Genomic DNA, 17,488 nt, shown 5'->3' on the forward strand with positions numbered 1-17,488 from the left:
CTCCAATCAGCTTATCAAAGCCACCCTTCAAGTTATCTGGAAGGCTCCCTGGGATGCTCTCCATCTCTCTTGGATCCCCACTGATGTTTTAGCAACTATATAGCTTATTTCCTGGTTAATCACTCTTAATAGGCTCTTCTCTTGAACTGGGATACCCCCTTCATTCCTGCCCTTCCTTCTTCATATGTCTGTACCAAATTTCCTTCTCTGGGAAACCTCTTCTAATTCTTCATTTCTGAACCTTCCAGACCCTTCCTGTCCTCAGGCACAGTCTGGCTGTTTGGGTGCTGGTATGAGTCCCATGTTCTCCATTAGCTTGGGACTCCTGGGCAGGTTCTTTTCCTGCACCCAGGACAGGGATTTGCAGCTCAGCTTGTGCCTAGGGGCTTTGATGGGGACTGGAGGATGAAAATATCTCCCTACTTCTCCCATCCCTTGGCTCCCACCCCATCCGTGGGCCCGCCAGAGCATTGAGGCTAGAGATTTCTTCTTCCTCTCAAGCTCTGTAGGGAGCCAGGATTGTGGGAATTTAATGCCAAGTCCTGGAGGGACTTAGAGGATCACTTTCTCCACTCACCCCCAACAACCACCTCAGCTTCTGTGGCGTTTCTCCTGTTACCTTGTCCTTTTTCAGGTGCAGCTGGTGACCTGGGTCAATGCCAAACACCACAGTCTTGGCCACAGAAAATCACACTATTCATCTTCCTGGTTTAGGGGGAAGGCCAGCCTTTTTCCCAGATCCATGGATTTCTCCATCAAAATTACAGAAGGAAGTTTTATACCGTTGTGTGAAGACGTAGTGGAGTGGATGAGAACATGGCCTTAGAGCCAGAATTCCTGGGCTTGAATCCCAGTATTGCCATTTAGAAGTGATGAGAGATTGACCAATTTACTTCACCTCTCTATGCTTCAGTTTTCTCATCTGAAAAAAGGGAGTAATATTGCAGAGAAATTGGAACTCTATTGCATTGTGGGTGGGAATGTAAAATGGTGCAGTCACTGTGGAAAGCAATATGATGATTCAACAAAAAGTTAAATATAGAATTATCACATGATCTGTCAATTTCACTTCCACATATATACACAAGGAGAGTGAAAACAGGGTCTCAAACAGATGTGTGTACACAAACGTTCATATCAGCATTATTCACAATAGCCAAAGGGTGGAAACAACCCAAGTGTCCATCAACAGACGAATGGATAAACAAGATGTAGTACATTGACACAATAGGATAAGAAAGGTTCCATTCCTTCAGCCATAAAAAGAATGAAGTTCTGAGGCATACTGCAATGTGGAAGAACTTTGAAATAAGCAGGATGCATAAGGACAAATACTGTATGATGTCATTTATAAGAGATGTCTAGAAATAGCAAAGCTGCAGAGACAGAAATAGATTAGAGGTTACTAGGGGATGTGGACCAGGTGGAAGAGGGGATGTATGTTTGGTGGATATGAAGTGTGTGTAAATTAACAAAACGGGATTAAAAATAATCCCTACCTCTTAGGGCTATGTGGGGATTGTGTTATTCAGGACCCTAGAAGGAAACAAAATTCATCCAAGATAGTTGAAATAAATACTAATGAAGGGATTACTTGTAAAGGTGTGGGCAGGACTGATGGAGCAGACAAAGGATGGACAGGCCAGAGACTAGCACCAGCAGGAAGCTGGTACCCCCTTAGAGCTGGGTTGACCAACTGTCACAGTGCTGAGGGTTCCTTCCAGGATGTGGGGCTTTCAGTGCTAAAACTGGAACAGTCCTGGAAAAATCAGGATAAGTTGGCTACCCTATGAGGAGCTGAAAAGAGAAGAGGAAGAAGTGGGATTACTAGATTCTCGAGCTGCGGGAATTGTGGAGGAGGGCTCCTGGGAAAAAGCTGTAATCCTGGAGGGATGCAGCCACCACCAGAGACGTGATGTTGAAGCAGGGACGGAGTGGGAGAGAAACACTGAACCTCTCTGTCTCCCCCCACTCTGAGCTCCTTCCCAACTGGAAGCCAGAGAGCAAGGGAGCAGTGCACAGGGGCCAGCCTCCCAGGGCCCAGAGCAGGGCAGAGGAGAGCAGGGAATGGATCTGGTGGGAAGGTGGCAAACGGAGTCCAACCAGCATGGAGGTTAAACAGGTTATTGCACATGAAGTGCTTAGGCTCCTTTCTGTCACGTGGCAAGTGCTCAGGGAATGCTGGCTATGACCATAATTATTATTAAGTCAGAAAGCCCTACCGCTCTCTGGGGGGTCCCCGAGGACAACGACTGTGTGTCTTCCACCCCTGCATCTTTCCTATGGCTCAGCACCCAGCCTGGTCCACAGGAGGTGCTCAGTTGACATTTGCTGAAGGAGCGATCAGCTGCCTCGCCTCCTTCCTTCTGCAGCAGCGGCGGCATGCAGTCCCCTCTGCGCTTGTGTCCTGCCAGCAGGGAGGGGACTCTGGGCGGGTGACGGTCTCCAGAGATGGAGGCCACTGGTAACAAGGAGCAGCAGGTAGCGGTTCAGGGGAGGGCAAGAAGGGAGGAAGTAGCCTCTCCTGGGGCTGCGGAAGGAAAGCCTGAGCTTGGGTGTCCTCTCTGAGGGTAGACTGGAGGTAAAGGGCTGGAAGAGGCAAACAGGCCTCCCACGCCTGGTGTCTGGGCTAGGACTCGTGAGCTGTCTGCTGGGTGGAACGGAGGCTGTTTCCGTGAGCTCCGTGGGCTCTGTGAGCGTGGGGCCGGGGCTGCCCGTGTGCTCTCACCGGCTCCCAGCACAATGTGTGGCACAGAGTGTGCTGGGTAAATATGTGTAAACAGCTTGGAGGAGTGAATGCCAGCCTCTGGGGTGGGGTAAGATTTGTGTTTTCAGCCTGAGCCCCACTCCCACAGGATGACATCACTCCCTTCCCTGTGGGGCCCGCAGCCACATCCTGGAGCCCAAGCCCCACTCAGAACCAGCTCCACTTCCCACGCTGCGTGGGGAGAGATAGGGAGGTTGAGAAAGTAGCCACAGCCTCAGGGAAAGGAGATAAAGATCAGAGGGAAGTGAAGGCTCAGGCCCAGGATCTCAAGCCATGGCTTTTCCAAAGCACCTGGATGGCAGTCTCTGCTCCCAGGCAGAGGAAATGAGGCCCAGGATATGGAGGGTTGCTTGAGGACACACAGCTCCATGGGGATTCCTCTCCCAGCCGGGCTCCAACAAATCCCCCAGTAGCCTAACTCCAAGCAGGGGGAAAATCTCTCAGGCCTTAGGGATTAATTCCAGGAGTGTCCCTCACCCCCAACCCTTGTGGGAGCCAGTTCAACTTCTTCAGGCAACTAGGAGCCTCTAATACCCTTCTAGTGGCCCTAAAAAGATCCCTGGGACTCAGGGCCTGGTGTGTGCTCTCTGGCTGCCTGCATTCCCCAGCAGTGGGGACGGTGGGGTGGGAGGAGGCCAGGGCTCCTGCTCTGTGGTGCCCGCTCCTCTCTGTTGGGACCCCGGGAGATTACTGGCTGACAGTGGCAGCTCCAGGCCTGGCTGCAGTGTAAGCAGCACAGCCACTGCCATCTCTGCTTCTTTCCTTGGGCAAGTCTCCCAGCCTCTCTGGGTCTGTTTTCTCACTGCAGAGTGAAGAGGGGAAGAGGCAGTCTCCCAAGTGGCTCCACCATCACTCCCTCACCCCTAACGTTTTGAGTCTTTGCTTGGGACTGCATTAGGTCCTAGCAGCTGGGAGGTGGGTAGGGTGTGCTGAGTACTATGGGAGGTATTTAAGGAGCCCTGACCCCTTCTTTTTTTTTTTTTTTTTTTGAATTTTTTTTTTAATCTTCATTTTATTGAGATATATTCACATACCAAGCAGTCATACGAAACAAATCGTACTTTCGATTGTTTACAGTACCATTACATAGTGGTACATTCATCACCCAAATCAATCCCTGACACCTTCATTAGCACACACACAAAAATAACAAGAATAATAATTAGAGTGAAAAAGAGCAATTGAAGTAAAAAAGAACACTGGGTACCTTTGTCTGTTTGTTTCCTTCCCCTATTTTTCTACTCATCCATCCATAAACTAGACAAAGTGGAGTGTGGCCTGACCCCTTCTTTTGAAAATTTTTATTTTAACTTTTGATTGTGGTAACAGATACACAACTTGAAATTTTCCATTTTAACCACTTTCAAGTGTACAATTGAGTCATAGCCATTACCTTCACAATATTGTGCTACCACCACCAATATTCATTATCCTGACTTTTTCATCACCTCAAAGCCCGGGGGGCTTTGGCAGCCGGAGCCTCTGTAACTCTGGGGGCAGCAAGAGCATTTTGCTCAGGGTGGCTGGAGGGGCCTCCTTGGTGGGCTCTGGGAGGTTTCGACCTTGGAGGTGGGCCCATAGGGGGTAAACAATAATCTCCCACCTGTCTCTATAAAATTTGCTTCTTTGAGATCTTTCTTATAAGCTGGCCCCCTCTGAATCAAGCATTCTGGCTCCTCATGGGCAGGGAAGTTGGTCATAATGGGGGTGCTACCTGGGCCTCTGGGGGCTTTTTTTGCACACACCCCTCTTGGATCTGTACCTAGTTCCAGCCAGTATGGGATGATTCCTCCCTTCTAGCCCCCTCCAAAGTTTCTGGCCCCTTCTGAGGAGGCTCTGCCAGGGGGGAGCCCCTGCATCTCCTCTGCCCCCAGAAGGTGTGCTTTGTCCCCCAGCTTTGGGGCACAGCTAGAGGAGCCTGGGCCTTCTCTTACCTTCCCATCAAGGGTCCAGTCCCCACGGTGGGGCGGAGACCCTCTTTCTGTCCTTGCCGCCTCCTTGCCCAGCACAGGGTCTCCACTAGGCTGTCCGTCAGTGTAGGACCGAGAACAGACAGCCACTCTGTTACCTGTGTTCCCCACCCTGGAGGTAGTGGGACCCCACCTGGGCAGTGCTCCTGGAGGGTGGGACTGGAGCAGGCCTGGGCACTCTCTCCAGCAGCCCCTTGACAAGCGTGCCTTCCCTTAACCCCTGCACAGCCCTGGCCCTGGGGCCTTGGCTTAGGACAGGAGCCTGGGACAAACCCCACAGAAGAGACCCCGATTGACTGTGGCTACCAGGGCTGGGTGGGAGGAGACCACGTCAGCCACTGGGCGTGGGGGTGGCCGTGTGAGCCCTTATCATCTCGTTCCAAGTGAGGAGAGCCTGAGGGGGCAGAAGGTGGCATCCTGTCCCTGACAGTCCCAGCTCAGCTCCAGAGATCACAGGTGATAACTAGGAGCAGCTCCTCCCTCCTGCTGGGCCCACAGGGCCCCTCCCCCTCCTCCTGGGGCAATGGAGCAGGAGTGTCTGTGGAGCCCAGGGGCTGGCCCACTTGGGAAAAGATAAAAAACCCGGTCAGGGGCCAGCAGCTCCCAGCTCTCCCCGCCTCTCTCCTGTCTCCCGGCAGCCATGAGGTCCTCTATGACTCGGCGGACCTATTCCACCAAAGAGGGCTTCAGCTCCAACTCTGCTAGTGGAGGGGGCGGGACCCGCACCCACACCAGCTTCAGCTCAGTGATGGTGTCCCAGGGTGGAGGCAGTGGTGGGGGGCTCCTCTGCGGCCCCAGGGTGGGCGGCTTTGGCAGCCAGAGCCTCTATAACTTGGGGGGCAGCAAGAACATCTCGGTCAGCATGGCCAGGGGGCCCTCTCTGAGGCAGGCTCCGGGAGGCTTCGGCCTTGGTGGTGGAGTCTATATGGGCCTGGGGGCTGCCAGGCAGACGTTTAGGCCCACCTGCCCTGCTGGTGGGATCCAGGAGGTCACTGTTAACCAGAGCCTGATGACCCCCCTCAACGTGGAGATCGACCCGGAGATCCAGAGGGTGCGCACCCAGGAGCGGGAAGAGATCAAGACCCTCAACAACAAGTTTGCCTCATTCATCGACAAGGTGGGCTGAGGTGGAAGGGGTCAGGGAGGGGCCTCTTGGCGGAGAAGCAGGGCCTTGAGGCCAGTGGTGGTCTGGACAGAGGCTGCTCTGGCCTTGTGTGTCCTGCAGTGGGGATTTGATGGAATGACTTTTGAGCTCTCCTGGCCTGAGCCTGGGATGCCAAGAAGTGGGCGGCAGGAGATGGTCTTTCGGTCTTTAATGCAGTCGCCCAGGCAGATCTGGATTCTCCTCATGATCCTACCGGCCAAGTCCACCTTGACCATGGTGTAGCCTTTCTTTGCACAATAGCCTTATATCACAATTAAATAATGGATTGTCCTTGTTGTTCTTAGTGGGGTGGTCCTATTTACTCCTGTCATTTTACAGCTAGTACAAATATGGCTCCAGAATTGAACACGTGATCCCAGGCTGAGCATGTGGAGTGCTGGGTCTGTCCCCCGTTCTCTTAGCCTCGGAGGAGGCCCACGGGGCCAAGATGTGATCAGGACCCAGTTGGGGGGCTCCCGGGGAGGGTTCCCTCTTTGCTTCTCCTATTCCTCCTTTTCCTCCTCCCTGTTAGCACCAGGAAGCTCAGTTTGGGTGGACAAACTGTGCAGACGGGACAGCCCTGATGTTGTCCCTTGCCTCCCTGATGACTAGGGCAGCTCTTGTGCTGTTCTTTGGCAGTTTGTGGTCCACTCTGCTGGCACTGTCCACCTTGACCCTGAGACCCCAGCAGGGGGACCATGATGATGATGATCCTGGAGGGTGACATACCTTGGCTCAGCTTTTCCCAAAGGACAACCACATCCCCTCTCTCCCCACAGTGAGTCAGCATAGGGGTTATCATGCCCATTTTTAAGAAAAGGACATGGAGGTCTAGAGAGATCAAGAGATTTGCCCAGGATCGCACAGGTGCTTGGACAGAGGTGGGACTGGGACAGGTTGCTGGACCCCAGTGGAGGGTGGGACCTGAAGCTCTGGAGGTGTGTGGGCCTTCCCGTCATCTGCCCTGGGCACCAAGAGGTCTGGCGACTGCTGACAGCAGGTGCAACAGGTGCAACTGGGGCAAGGTGACTGTGGGCCCGGGGGGCTGTGGGGGTGGGAGCCTGCAGAGGCTGGCGGCAGAGGGTGAGGCAAGCTCTCCCACCCACCCTCCTCACCCTCTCCCCTGGTGACTTCTGGTTCTTTTGTGGGACTGTCCCAGAGGTCACGCAAACAGAAACCTCTTAGAAGCTCTCAGCACCAAGGCCTGGGGGCTGGGGGCCCTGAGAGATTGTCTGGCACAGAGTCTCCGGAGCTCCCGTTAAACCTGCGCCACTTGCTCCCTTCTGAATCTACAGAGGTTATGTTTGGGCAGTAGTATTTTACAAAATATATAATTTTTTTTTAGAAAAAATCTCAAATTTGCAGAAAAGTTGCAATAGTACAACATACTCCTGCATACTTTTCCATTGAGATTTCACTAATTAACATTTTGCCACATTTGCTTTCTTTCTCTCTGTGTCTCTCTCTCTCTGTGTATATGTATGTACATATATGCGTATGTGTGTAAATAAATAAATAAACACATTTGTATTTTTAGCTGATGCTTCCAATGCAGAGCTAGGCTTCAGAAACATTGATGGAGTCCAATGTCCCCAAGACGTGGAGACAGGGAGACCCGGAGAGAAGTGACTTGAATGGCTGAGCTGGGGCTTTTATGTTTATTAAATCTTTAGAGTCTGTCAAATGAGACTATCTTCCAGCAAAGCTGGGTCCCTGCAGGAAGGTGTAGGCCCTGCCCTGGGCCTGGGACGCCCGTTTGTGATTGGCGGCGAGGCTGTGGGCCCCTGTCTCTGGCCCCTCTTGTGGCTGGGGGCTGGTGCCAGCCCACCCTTCTTGCTCTGGCCCAGGTGCGGTTCCTGGAGCAGCAGAACCAGGTGCTGGAGACCAAGTGGGTGCTGCTGCAGGAGCAGGGCCAGAACTCAGGTGTCACCAGGAACAACGTGGAGCCCCTCTTTCAGACCTTCCTGGGCAGCCTGCAGGGGCAGCTGGACAACCTCCAGAGTCAGAAGGCAAGGCTGGACTTGGAGCTGAGGGACATGCAGGAGCTCAACGAGGACTTCAAGAAGAAGTGAGGGGCACTGTCAGGCTGGTGCCATGTGGGCGAAGGGAGGGGACAGTGTGAGAAACCTCCTTGGAGAGGGACAGCTCATTCCCTGGGTCCCGGGAGCCACCTGGGTGTGTGTGTGTGTGTGCACAGACAGACCTGGGTCCCTCAGGGGCTCAGGTCCAGGGCTCACTGCCTCCCCGAGAATTGTCATGTTTGTTTGTATTTGCTCATAATTTACAATAAACTTCATTGTAGAAAATGTGAGCATTCATAAAATTAGAAAGGCTAGCATAATGTTTGCATCACTCAGCTTTGATAATCAACTCATAGCCCATCTATGAGTTATTTTATCTATACCTCTGTCCACTCCTTCACTTTCCTTCTTATTGTGAAGCACAGCTCAGCCAGCAGGTCATTTCATTCACAAATATTTTACTGGATATTCGTAAACTTCATCTGAATATCTTGTCTTAATAAGTTATGCACAAAGAATCATAATTATACCAAACACTTTAAAAACAACAATTCCATAATATAATCAAATATCTGGTCAGTTTTGACTTTCTACTTGTTCTATGAAAGTCATGAATTTTAAAAAAATTTGTTTGAATCAAGATCCAAATAGGGTTCACATGTTATTATTGGTTGACATGTCTATTTAGAAATGTAAGGCCTAGTTTTTCATAACTTTCCCCATAAATTGACATTGGCAATTTCTAAACCTTCAGGTCTCAGTAAAAGCAGTTGGAGAGGAGTGACTTGGCATTCTGTTGTTGCAAGCAAATGCCAAGGTAAACCACTGTCAGCACATCTTCACCTGTTCTATAAAGCCTCCTCAGGGCTCTGATCCAAAGGGATGGCTGCTCTCGATTGCTGTACTATTGCACAAATTCTGTGCCCATTTCCTCCAAAGGGGTCAGGGAGGAGAGAATATTTAGATAAAGACAGTATCCCAAGTTCCTTCACTGACTGGTTGTATCAAAAAGCTGCTTCCCAAAGGCGTTCTTGGACAACGTGGGCTTCCCTAAAGCTGAGCTGTCAGAACTGAGTCTTCTCTACGTAACAGGTACGAGGATGAAATCAACAAACGCACTGCTGCGGAGAACGAGTTTGTGGTGCTCAAGAAGGTGAGCAGGGAGGCGGGGAGTGGGGGAGATGGTCCTTTGACTGTTGGATGTCGGGCTGATGTGAGAGGAATGAGAACCCCGGGGGCTGAGCCTCGCTGTCTCCCTCGCCCCCAGGATGTGGATGCTGCATACATCACCCAGGCGGACTTGCGCGGCAAGATAAGCATCTTGTCAGAGGAGGTGGACTTCCGGAGGCATCTCTATGATATGGTGAGATGACTAATGGATGGGGATAATTTTCATACATTTGTGTACAATTGAGGTCTGATCTAAACTCACCAAAGAAAGTGAATTGGTAGAAGATGGAACTTTAACCCCTTTCTTAATAATAGCTTCCCCACTGCAGCTGGCCCTGATGCTGGAAGAGAGAGGCCCTCCACTCTCGTTCCCTTACCTGCCTTTCACGGCATCGTTAAACTCCTGCTGAGGGGTGAAAGCAGATGGTCCTGGAAACATAGGGAGGGTCCAAGAACATCACAATGGTCTATAAATATCAGTGTGGTCTAGAGGAAGCCATTGGTCTTTGTCACTTGATTCCCTGGCTCCAGTCTGGGCTCTGCCTCTCTGCTTGGTAGCCTTGGGTGGTTACTTCTCTTCTCTAAGCCTCTTTCCTCATTTGAAAAGTGAATAGTGGTGCAGGTTGTTCACTGGTGGAGCAGAGAGTGGGGCTGGATCTGGCCCTCCCTCAGCTGCCCAGACCAGGCGCAGCTGCCTCTGCCTGGAGGGGTGCCTTATCTCAGTTGTACACCGCCCCCCCCCCTCAATGTAGGTGAGTGGTGGCCCCACCTGCCTTGCAGGGTGTCCTGAGGATTAAGGGGACAGCGTGTGTGCTAGCACAGGGCCTGGCATCTATCTCAAGTGTGGTTAGGTGCACAGTCCCTTTCTCTGTATTTAATCTTTTGGATGCTTGCCAGTCCACAAAAAGAAATGAAGTCTGCAAAAATGGGGGTCCCATTTTACAGTGGTGGAGACCCGGGTCTTTCCTTGCAGCTGTGGGCTTCCTTCTAGGGCTGGAGGCTGGAGAAGAGTTCCGGCCTCCTGACACCATCTGTGAGGGCTCTGTCCTCCATCTGTCTGTGGCTTTCCTGGGGCCTGGAGCAGGGACGCTGGCAGCAGCTCTAAGTGTTTCTGCAGGAGCTGAGCCAAGTGCAGACCCACGTGTCTGACACCAACGTGGTCCTCTCCATGAACAACAATCGCTGCCTGGACCTGAACAGCATCATCGCCGAGGTCAAGGCCCAGTACGAGGAGATTGCCCAGAGGAGCCGGACTGAGGCCGAGGCCCTGTACCAGAGCAAGGTGGGAAGGATGACCGGCTCAGTTGTGTGGCTGGGGCTGGACGCAGACCTTCCTCCACGTGAGAGGCCTGGGCCCCGTGGGCCGCTTGGAGGCCTGGGGGTGAGACACACCAGCCTACAAAGGGGTCTCCAGCCGAGAGGGAGGGCTCGGGGGCCGTGGTTACGCATGTGGGCTGGGGATTGTCTGACAGTTCACAGCCACTGCTTTGGCCTCCAGTACGAGGAGCTGCAGGTGACGGCTGGGAAGCATGGAGACAACCTGCGGAACACCAAGAATAGTATTGCTGAGCTTTCCCGCACTGTCCAGAGGCTGCAGGGTGAGGCAGATGCGGCCAGGAAGCAGGTGGGCCTTGGGCCGGGGACCTGGGGTTTGGCGGGGGTCGGGGGTGGGGGTGGTGGAGGGCCTCTCACTGTCATCCTCAGGGACAGGACCTGCTCTTCTCCTGATGGATGGGACACATTCAGCTCCTCAATGGAGCTGCATCATCAAGCTCAGCACCCTCCTTTAACAGAGGAGGAAACTGAGGCCCAGAAAGGGGAAGGGACTTGTTTAAGGTTACAAAACATGTTAGTGGTAGAGCTGGTGGTAAATCCTCTTCCAAGGAGACTGGACTTATCTCCAGGAGGTCAGACCAGGAGGACAAAGGCTCAAGGGTCCAGGTCACAGCTGTTGACTTCATCTAGGGTATGGCTAAAATGTGTGTCCTCCTCCCCAGATCAGAGTGATGCATTTGATTAACGATGAGCTTGTTGACTTATTTTTAATTTTTTTAAATTTTTTAAACATTTTTTATTGTGAAATATAACATATAGACAGAAAAGCAATACATTTCAAAACACAGTTTAACAGGTAGTTCTAGAGCAAATTTCAAACTATTGTATGGGTTTCAGTTCCACAATTTTAGGTATTTCCTTCTGAAACTAAAAAGAAATATCTATATAATGAGTCAGTCAAAATCATTTGTTAAATCCTAACTTCTCAGTTACAACTCCTTCCCCTCATTTGATCATTTTCTCAGTCTTCAGGGATATTTGGGCAGTGACCATTCTAACTTCTTCATGTTGAGAAGGGTTGTTGACATTATGGGGCAGGGGAATGCAACTGGTTGATGTTCTGGGAGAGACTAGTAACTCTGGGTTTCTGGGTTTCTGGGCTTATCTGGTATAGGGACTATTTGGAGGTTTTAAGTTTCTGGAAAATAAACTTAATAAGAAAAACTTTTATAGCATCTTAGATAGATCCCTGGGTTTTCTTTAGGAATATTGTTGGTTGGGGCTTGACATACCGTGGCAATCTGCAATATCTGGCTGAAGCTTTCATGAGAGTAACATCCAGAATGACCTCTCAACTCTATTTGAAATCTCTTATCCACTGGAACCTTATTTTGTAACATTTCTTTTCCCCCTTTTGGTCAAGAAGGCATTGTCAATCCCACAATGCCAGGGCCAGGCTCATCCCTGGGAGTCATGTCCCATGTTGCTAGAGTGACTACATTCCTGAAAGTCATGTTGCATTATTTTTATTTTTATTTTTTTAGTATTATCACATGTTTTTATATATATATATATATATATATATATATATATATATATGTTTATATATATATATATATATATAATTAAATTCAGTTTTATTGAAATACATTCACACACCATACAATCATCCATGATATACAATCCACTATCCACAGTATGATAACATAGTTATGCGTTCATCACCACAATCTATCTCTGAACATTTTCCTTACATCAGAAAGAACCAGAACAAGAATAAAAAATAAAAGTGAAAAAAGAACACCCAAATCATCCCCCCATCCCACCCCATTTGTCCTTTAGTTTTTATCCCCATTCTTCCACTCATCCATACACTAGATAAAGGGGGTGTGATCCACAAGGTCTTCACAATCACACGGTCACCCCTTGTAATCTACATTATTATATAATTGTCTTCAGGAGTCCAGACTGCTGGGTTGGAGTTTGGTAGTTTCAGGTATTTACTTCCAGCTATTCCAATACATTAAAGCCTAACAGGTGTTATCTATATAGTGCATAAGAATGTCCACCAGAGTGGCCTCTCGACTCCATTTGGAATCTTTCAGCCACTGAAATTATTTCGTCTCATTTTGCATCCCCCTTTTGGTCAAGAAGATACTCTCAGTCCCATGATGCTGGGTCTACATTCATCCCCGGGAGTCATACTCTGCATTGCCAGAGAGATTTACACCCCTGGGAGTCGGGTCCCACGTAGGGGGGAGGGCAGTGAGTTCACCTGTCGAGATGGCTCAGTTAGAGAGAGAGAGGGCCACATCTGAGCAACAAAGAGGTACTCAGGGGGAGACTCTTAGGCACCATTACATACACCTTTAGACTCTCCTTTGTGGTAATGAGCTTCATAGGGCAAGTCCCATGCTCGAGGGCTCAGCACATCAAACCGCCAGTCCCAATGTTTGTGACAACATCAACACCAGTCCAGGTGAGGATGTCCAACACATCCACACCTTCCCCCAGATCCTCGGGGCTGGAGAGGGGGAGGCTGTAAATATATTTTTTATTATCTGCCCAAATTACTCTAGGATGTGTCACTATTTCACTCCAGCCTATACTAACCTACTGTATCTCACTTCCTATTCAAAGTTCCATGTTGCATTATTTTTAAAAATCACTTCTGAGGTGCTGGGCTGAGCTGCAGTGAGAGGGATAGTGGTTAGACTTCAGTAAGGACCTTCCCAGTGGTGCTACATGACCCTGCTTGTGTAATAGTGTCTCCTTTCCCAGATGGTTATTTCTCCTTTCCTTCTTTCCCAGTTGGTTGGGGGAAGGGGTTGGGAGTGGCGGTGCCTGGCTTGAGGACAGAGACTTGGCTGGGATGACCCTGAAAGGTGTTACCAACACTTTTCACAACCTGGGCAGTGCCAGAAGCTGCAGACAGCCATTGTGGAAGCAGAGCAGCATGGGGAGCTGGCGCTCAAGGATGCTCAGAGGAAGCTTGGGGACCTGGATGTGGCTCTGCAGCAGGCCAAGGAGGAGCTGGCCCGGATAGTGCGTGACTACCAGGACCTGATGAACACCAAGCTGGCCCTGGACATAGAGATTGTCACCTACCGCAAGCTGCTGGAGGGCGAGGAGAGCAGGTGGGTGGCCCCCCCCCTGCCCTGGTTCACAGCCTTCTGGCCTGGGTGAGTGCCTGAGTAGTCTGTTCTGGAATGGGGGGCAGCGGGGTGAAGTGAGGAACCCAGGGAACTCCCAACTCAGCACCTGCAGGACAGCCTCCTGCTTGTGTTTGCTGCACCTGCCTCTGCTCCCTCATCTCCTTGGTTCACACAACTGTCCCTCTGTTAGTCCTTATGGTGGCTGGCAACCCGTCAGGGCCATGTGGGTGATCCCCCCTTCCAACACGGATTCTACCACCAGTGGAAGCTTTGAAAAAAAAAATTATCCCATCTGTGTTCAGGCAAGGCAAGAAATGGAGAGGAAGTTACCTTAGCCGGAAACTGGGTGACTCCGTTTGGGCTGGGGTTTTGTTTCCAAGTGGGCTGCTGTCTGGGGGCCCCCGGGGAGAGCTGCAGAAGGGACAGGGAGAAGCAGCGAGGTGGCACCGCAGGGTGGCACGGCCAGCCGGCAGCTCTGCCTCGTCTGCACCACTGGCTGCAGGACCTGGGGGAAGGGCCACGAGTGCCAGTGTAGCCACACACACACACACTTTTCTCCTGGTCTTGCCACCTGGGCCTTAACTCTTGCGAGTTGACCCATGGAGGGAGGGAGAGGGTTTTCACTTGGGTTCTGACTCCTCTCCTGGCCTTTCTATCTCCCCTAGGATGTCTGGAGAATGTCCAAGTTCTGTCAGCATTTGTGAGTATTTTATTGTCCAGTTCCCACCCCACTCCCAGCCTGGCCCATCCTCTGTTCGGTTCATTCCATCTGTTCTGGGCCTAAAGCACACTTGCTTCCATCTGAACCCCTGGAGACAGGTTCAGGGGTGCCCAGAGCTTCTGTGTCCATTTGCCTTGGCTCCACCACTTGATTTCATTCCCCTCCCTCACTGATTTCTGGGTGCCACCTGGCCCTCTCGCTGCACGGTTGCTGTGGCTAACCCGGACCCTTTGCCTTGCAGCTGTGACCGGCAACTCCACCACCACGTGCAGAGGCGGCGCGGCCGGCTTCGGGGGTGGCCTCTCCCTGGGCGGGGGTGGTGGGGGCATCACGGGTGGATTCATCTCCAATGTGGTTTACAACCCTGTCAAGGGAGGGCCCGCCTCTGGGGGCACCTCCGTCCTGCGGAAGACCACCAAGGTCAAGACATCCAGCTGGAAATATTAGCCCCTGAGCCTTGCAAGCCAGGGTCCCTGCGATCCTTGCCCAGCCCCACTCACCCCACCCACCCTCCTTCTGAGCAGGGACAGCCTAGAGGACCATGGAGCAAGGGAATTTACACACCACACTATTTGCATGTGATTTTCATTTGGGGAAGGGCTCAAACCTATCCAGGTTTTTTCCTTGGTTCTGTGATTGGGGCGGGAGGAGAGGTCAGAGCCACCAGTTTGAGTGATGCGTTTGGGTGATTTGGGGGTGCCCTGTTGACCACTGAGAGGAGGCTGGGTTTCCCAGTCCAGCTCAGCTCCCCTTACCTCCTCTGCTGGTTTGCAAAGGCCCCTACTCCCCCCCAGTCTCCCTCCAGACCTGCCCCTCTCTGAAACCACCCACGCCCCCCTCCCCTGTTTGCGCCTGGGATGTGTCCCAATAAACAGCAACTACAGCTTGCTGTCGGTGGCTCCAAATCTGTCCTGCTCTGAAGTTGCGTCGACTGGTGAATTCCCTGATGCTTGAAGCAGCAACCACCAACCACTGGCACAACTGCACGCTCACTCTGTCCCAGCCCCCATGCTAACCAAGCACATTAGTGCAGTGCCCACTCTAGGACGTGGGTATCCCTCTCCCTCACATAGCACACAAGAGGACGCAGCCTCCGAGGCAAGGCACAAGCTGCTCCAGGCAGGACCCAGCTACTGAGGTGCTGCCCATCACCCAGCCCTTCCTTGACCCCTACCCAGCCCTCTGCCACCTCTGGGTAGGGCAGGTGGCACGACTGATTCAATGGGGAGATCCTGGGTTTCAGAACTAGGCAGACTTGGGTTTAAATCCCAGATCTGCCTCTTGCTAGTTGGGTGACCTTGGGAAAGTTCCTCAACCTCTCTGAGCCTTTGAAAAAAGCAGATTTGTGATGAGAACATGTGTAAAGCATCCGGTTTATGAGAAGTGGTGCCCCTCGCTCCCCCCACCATGGCTTCTGGTTCTTTCTCTCTCAGCTCCAATATACACATTTGTTTTTAAAAATTTTAATAGTCTGTAGTTTAATTTAGGGTTCACTGTGTTGTGCAGTTCCATGGATTTTTTAAAGAATTATTTTTATTACCATATGCAAACCTAAACTTTCCCCTTTTAACCACATTCAGGTATATAATTCAGTGTGGTGAATTATATTCACAATGTTGTGCTACCATCATCACCATCCATTACCAAAATTTTCCATTGTCCCAAATAGAAACTCTGCATTTTAAGCCTTAATGCCTCATTCCCTAAACATTTTAATTGGATTTTGTGGTTCACAAATACATGACTTTGCCGGTGACCTTTATGGCAGCTCCAGAATTTAGTTGAGGGTGTGTTATCTCCCCATTTTACAGGGGAGGTAATTAAGGCTCACAGAAGTTAAATCTCATGTCCATCGCTGTTGAGTTTGGTTAGGAGCAAGTTAGTGGCATTCCGGACTGCCAACGTCAAGCCCTCTGTCCTTTTTCCGTAAGAGCTGCCCCTGTCCCACCCCTGTCTCTACCACTCACAAATCCTACCCATTCTTCCTCCATTGTATTTCTCAGAGTCACTTTTGTCCTCTTCCTTTCCATAGCTCCCACCCTGAGCCTGGACCTCACGCCTCACCCTACACCCAATTCATTCCCCAATGGCTGATCTCCCTCTTGGCCCCCTCGTGCACCCCAAATCCTGCCCCCAAATCTATTTGCCTAGATCAAGCCACCATCATGGCCCTCCCTTCCTTGGCAACCTCAAGGTGGCTGTTGGCATGGACCCTCTGGTGGCTGTTGGCATGGACCCTCCTCTGTATCCACTCCATTCCTTTAGCTGGCTACTCAGTCCTCCTCAGAAGAACCCAGAAAACCCTGTGAAAGCTTCTACCAGGGTTATGGGGGTGCCAGAAAGGGGATTAAAAAAATCATTGTGACAATAGATACACAACTTAGAATTTCCCATTTTTAACCACTTCCAGGTATACGGTTCAGCAGTATTGGTTACATTCACAATTGTTGTGCTATCATCACCCCCATCCAGTACCAAACCTTTTTCAACACCCCAACAGAAACTCTGTAGCCATTAAGCAATAACTCCCTGTTCCCCACCCCTTGTAACCTATAATCTACTTTCTGTCTCTACGAATGTGCATATTCTGGATATTGAGCCAAACCCTAAACCATGGCTTAGGAACACAAAGGCCTAGCACTTAGCAAAATCAGCTCTACCTCACCAACCTGGGTGGTCCTCAGCTTTGCGAGTCAATCACACTTATAGAGTGAGGCCTCTCTTCTCAGGCATCGATGTGGGACACCTTATAGGAATGATAGCCAGGTGCATGCTGTCAAACCTTCAACTGACTTCTTCATGCCAACCTCATTTTGCAGAGGAGGAAACTGAGGCCCAGAGTAGTTAAATAACTTGCTTAAGGTCACACAGCTAGTAAGTACCAGGGCTGGGCTTGGAATCCAAGCAGTGTGCTTCCAGATCCCAAGTTCATGACTAGTTTCTATACAACAGGGGATATGCTGTTTGCAGAGAAAAAGAATTAGAGAAGTAGGGGGTGCCAGAGTTGGAAGGTACATCATTTTATAGTTAAGAAAGCTGGTGCTCAGACAGAGGAAGGACTTGCCTGAAAGCTTATGGCAAAGTTAAAAAATATATATCAATTTTATTGAAATTAGATTTAGGTCTTAAAAACTGGGAAATAGAGACAGTTGAATCATTAAAACACAAAGATTACATGATGGGCCAGGAGGACCCACCGGCAATAACGTGTTTCTTAGAAATACTTGCTGAAGGCTGGGAATGGTCTAGACTGAGGAGTTTCCAG

At 50.7% G+C, this 17,488-nt stretch overlaps 1 protein-coding gene across 1 annotated transcript; it reads left to right on the forward strand.

The window, feature by feature from the left end:
• Positions 1-5,377: 5,377 nt before the first annotated feature.
• Positions 5,378-14,670, forward strand: KRT79 (keratin 79). Its single transcript, XM_037845798.1, has 9 exons — positions 5,378-5,854; positions 7,729-7,949; positions 8,995-9,055; positions 9,170-9,265; positions 10,190-10,354; positions 10,571-10,696; positions 13,264-13,484; positions 14,168-14,202; positions 14,465-14,670. The coding sequence occupies exons 1-9, from the start codon at positions 5,378-5,380 to the stop codon at positions 14,668-14,670; spliced, it is 1,608 nt and encodes a 535-aa protein (XP_037701726.1).
• The last annotated feature ends 2,818 nt before the right edge of the window (positions 14,671-17,488 follow it).

The sequence above is a fragment of the Choloepus didactylus genome, chromosome 8, assembly GCF_015220235.1.
Source record: "Choloepus didactylus isolate mChoDid1 chromosome 8, mChoDid1.pri, whole genome shotgun sequence".
Classification (NCBI taxonomy): Eukaryota; Metazoa; Chordata; class Mammalia; order Pilosa; family Megalonychidae; genus Choloepus; species Choloepus didactylus.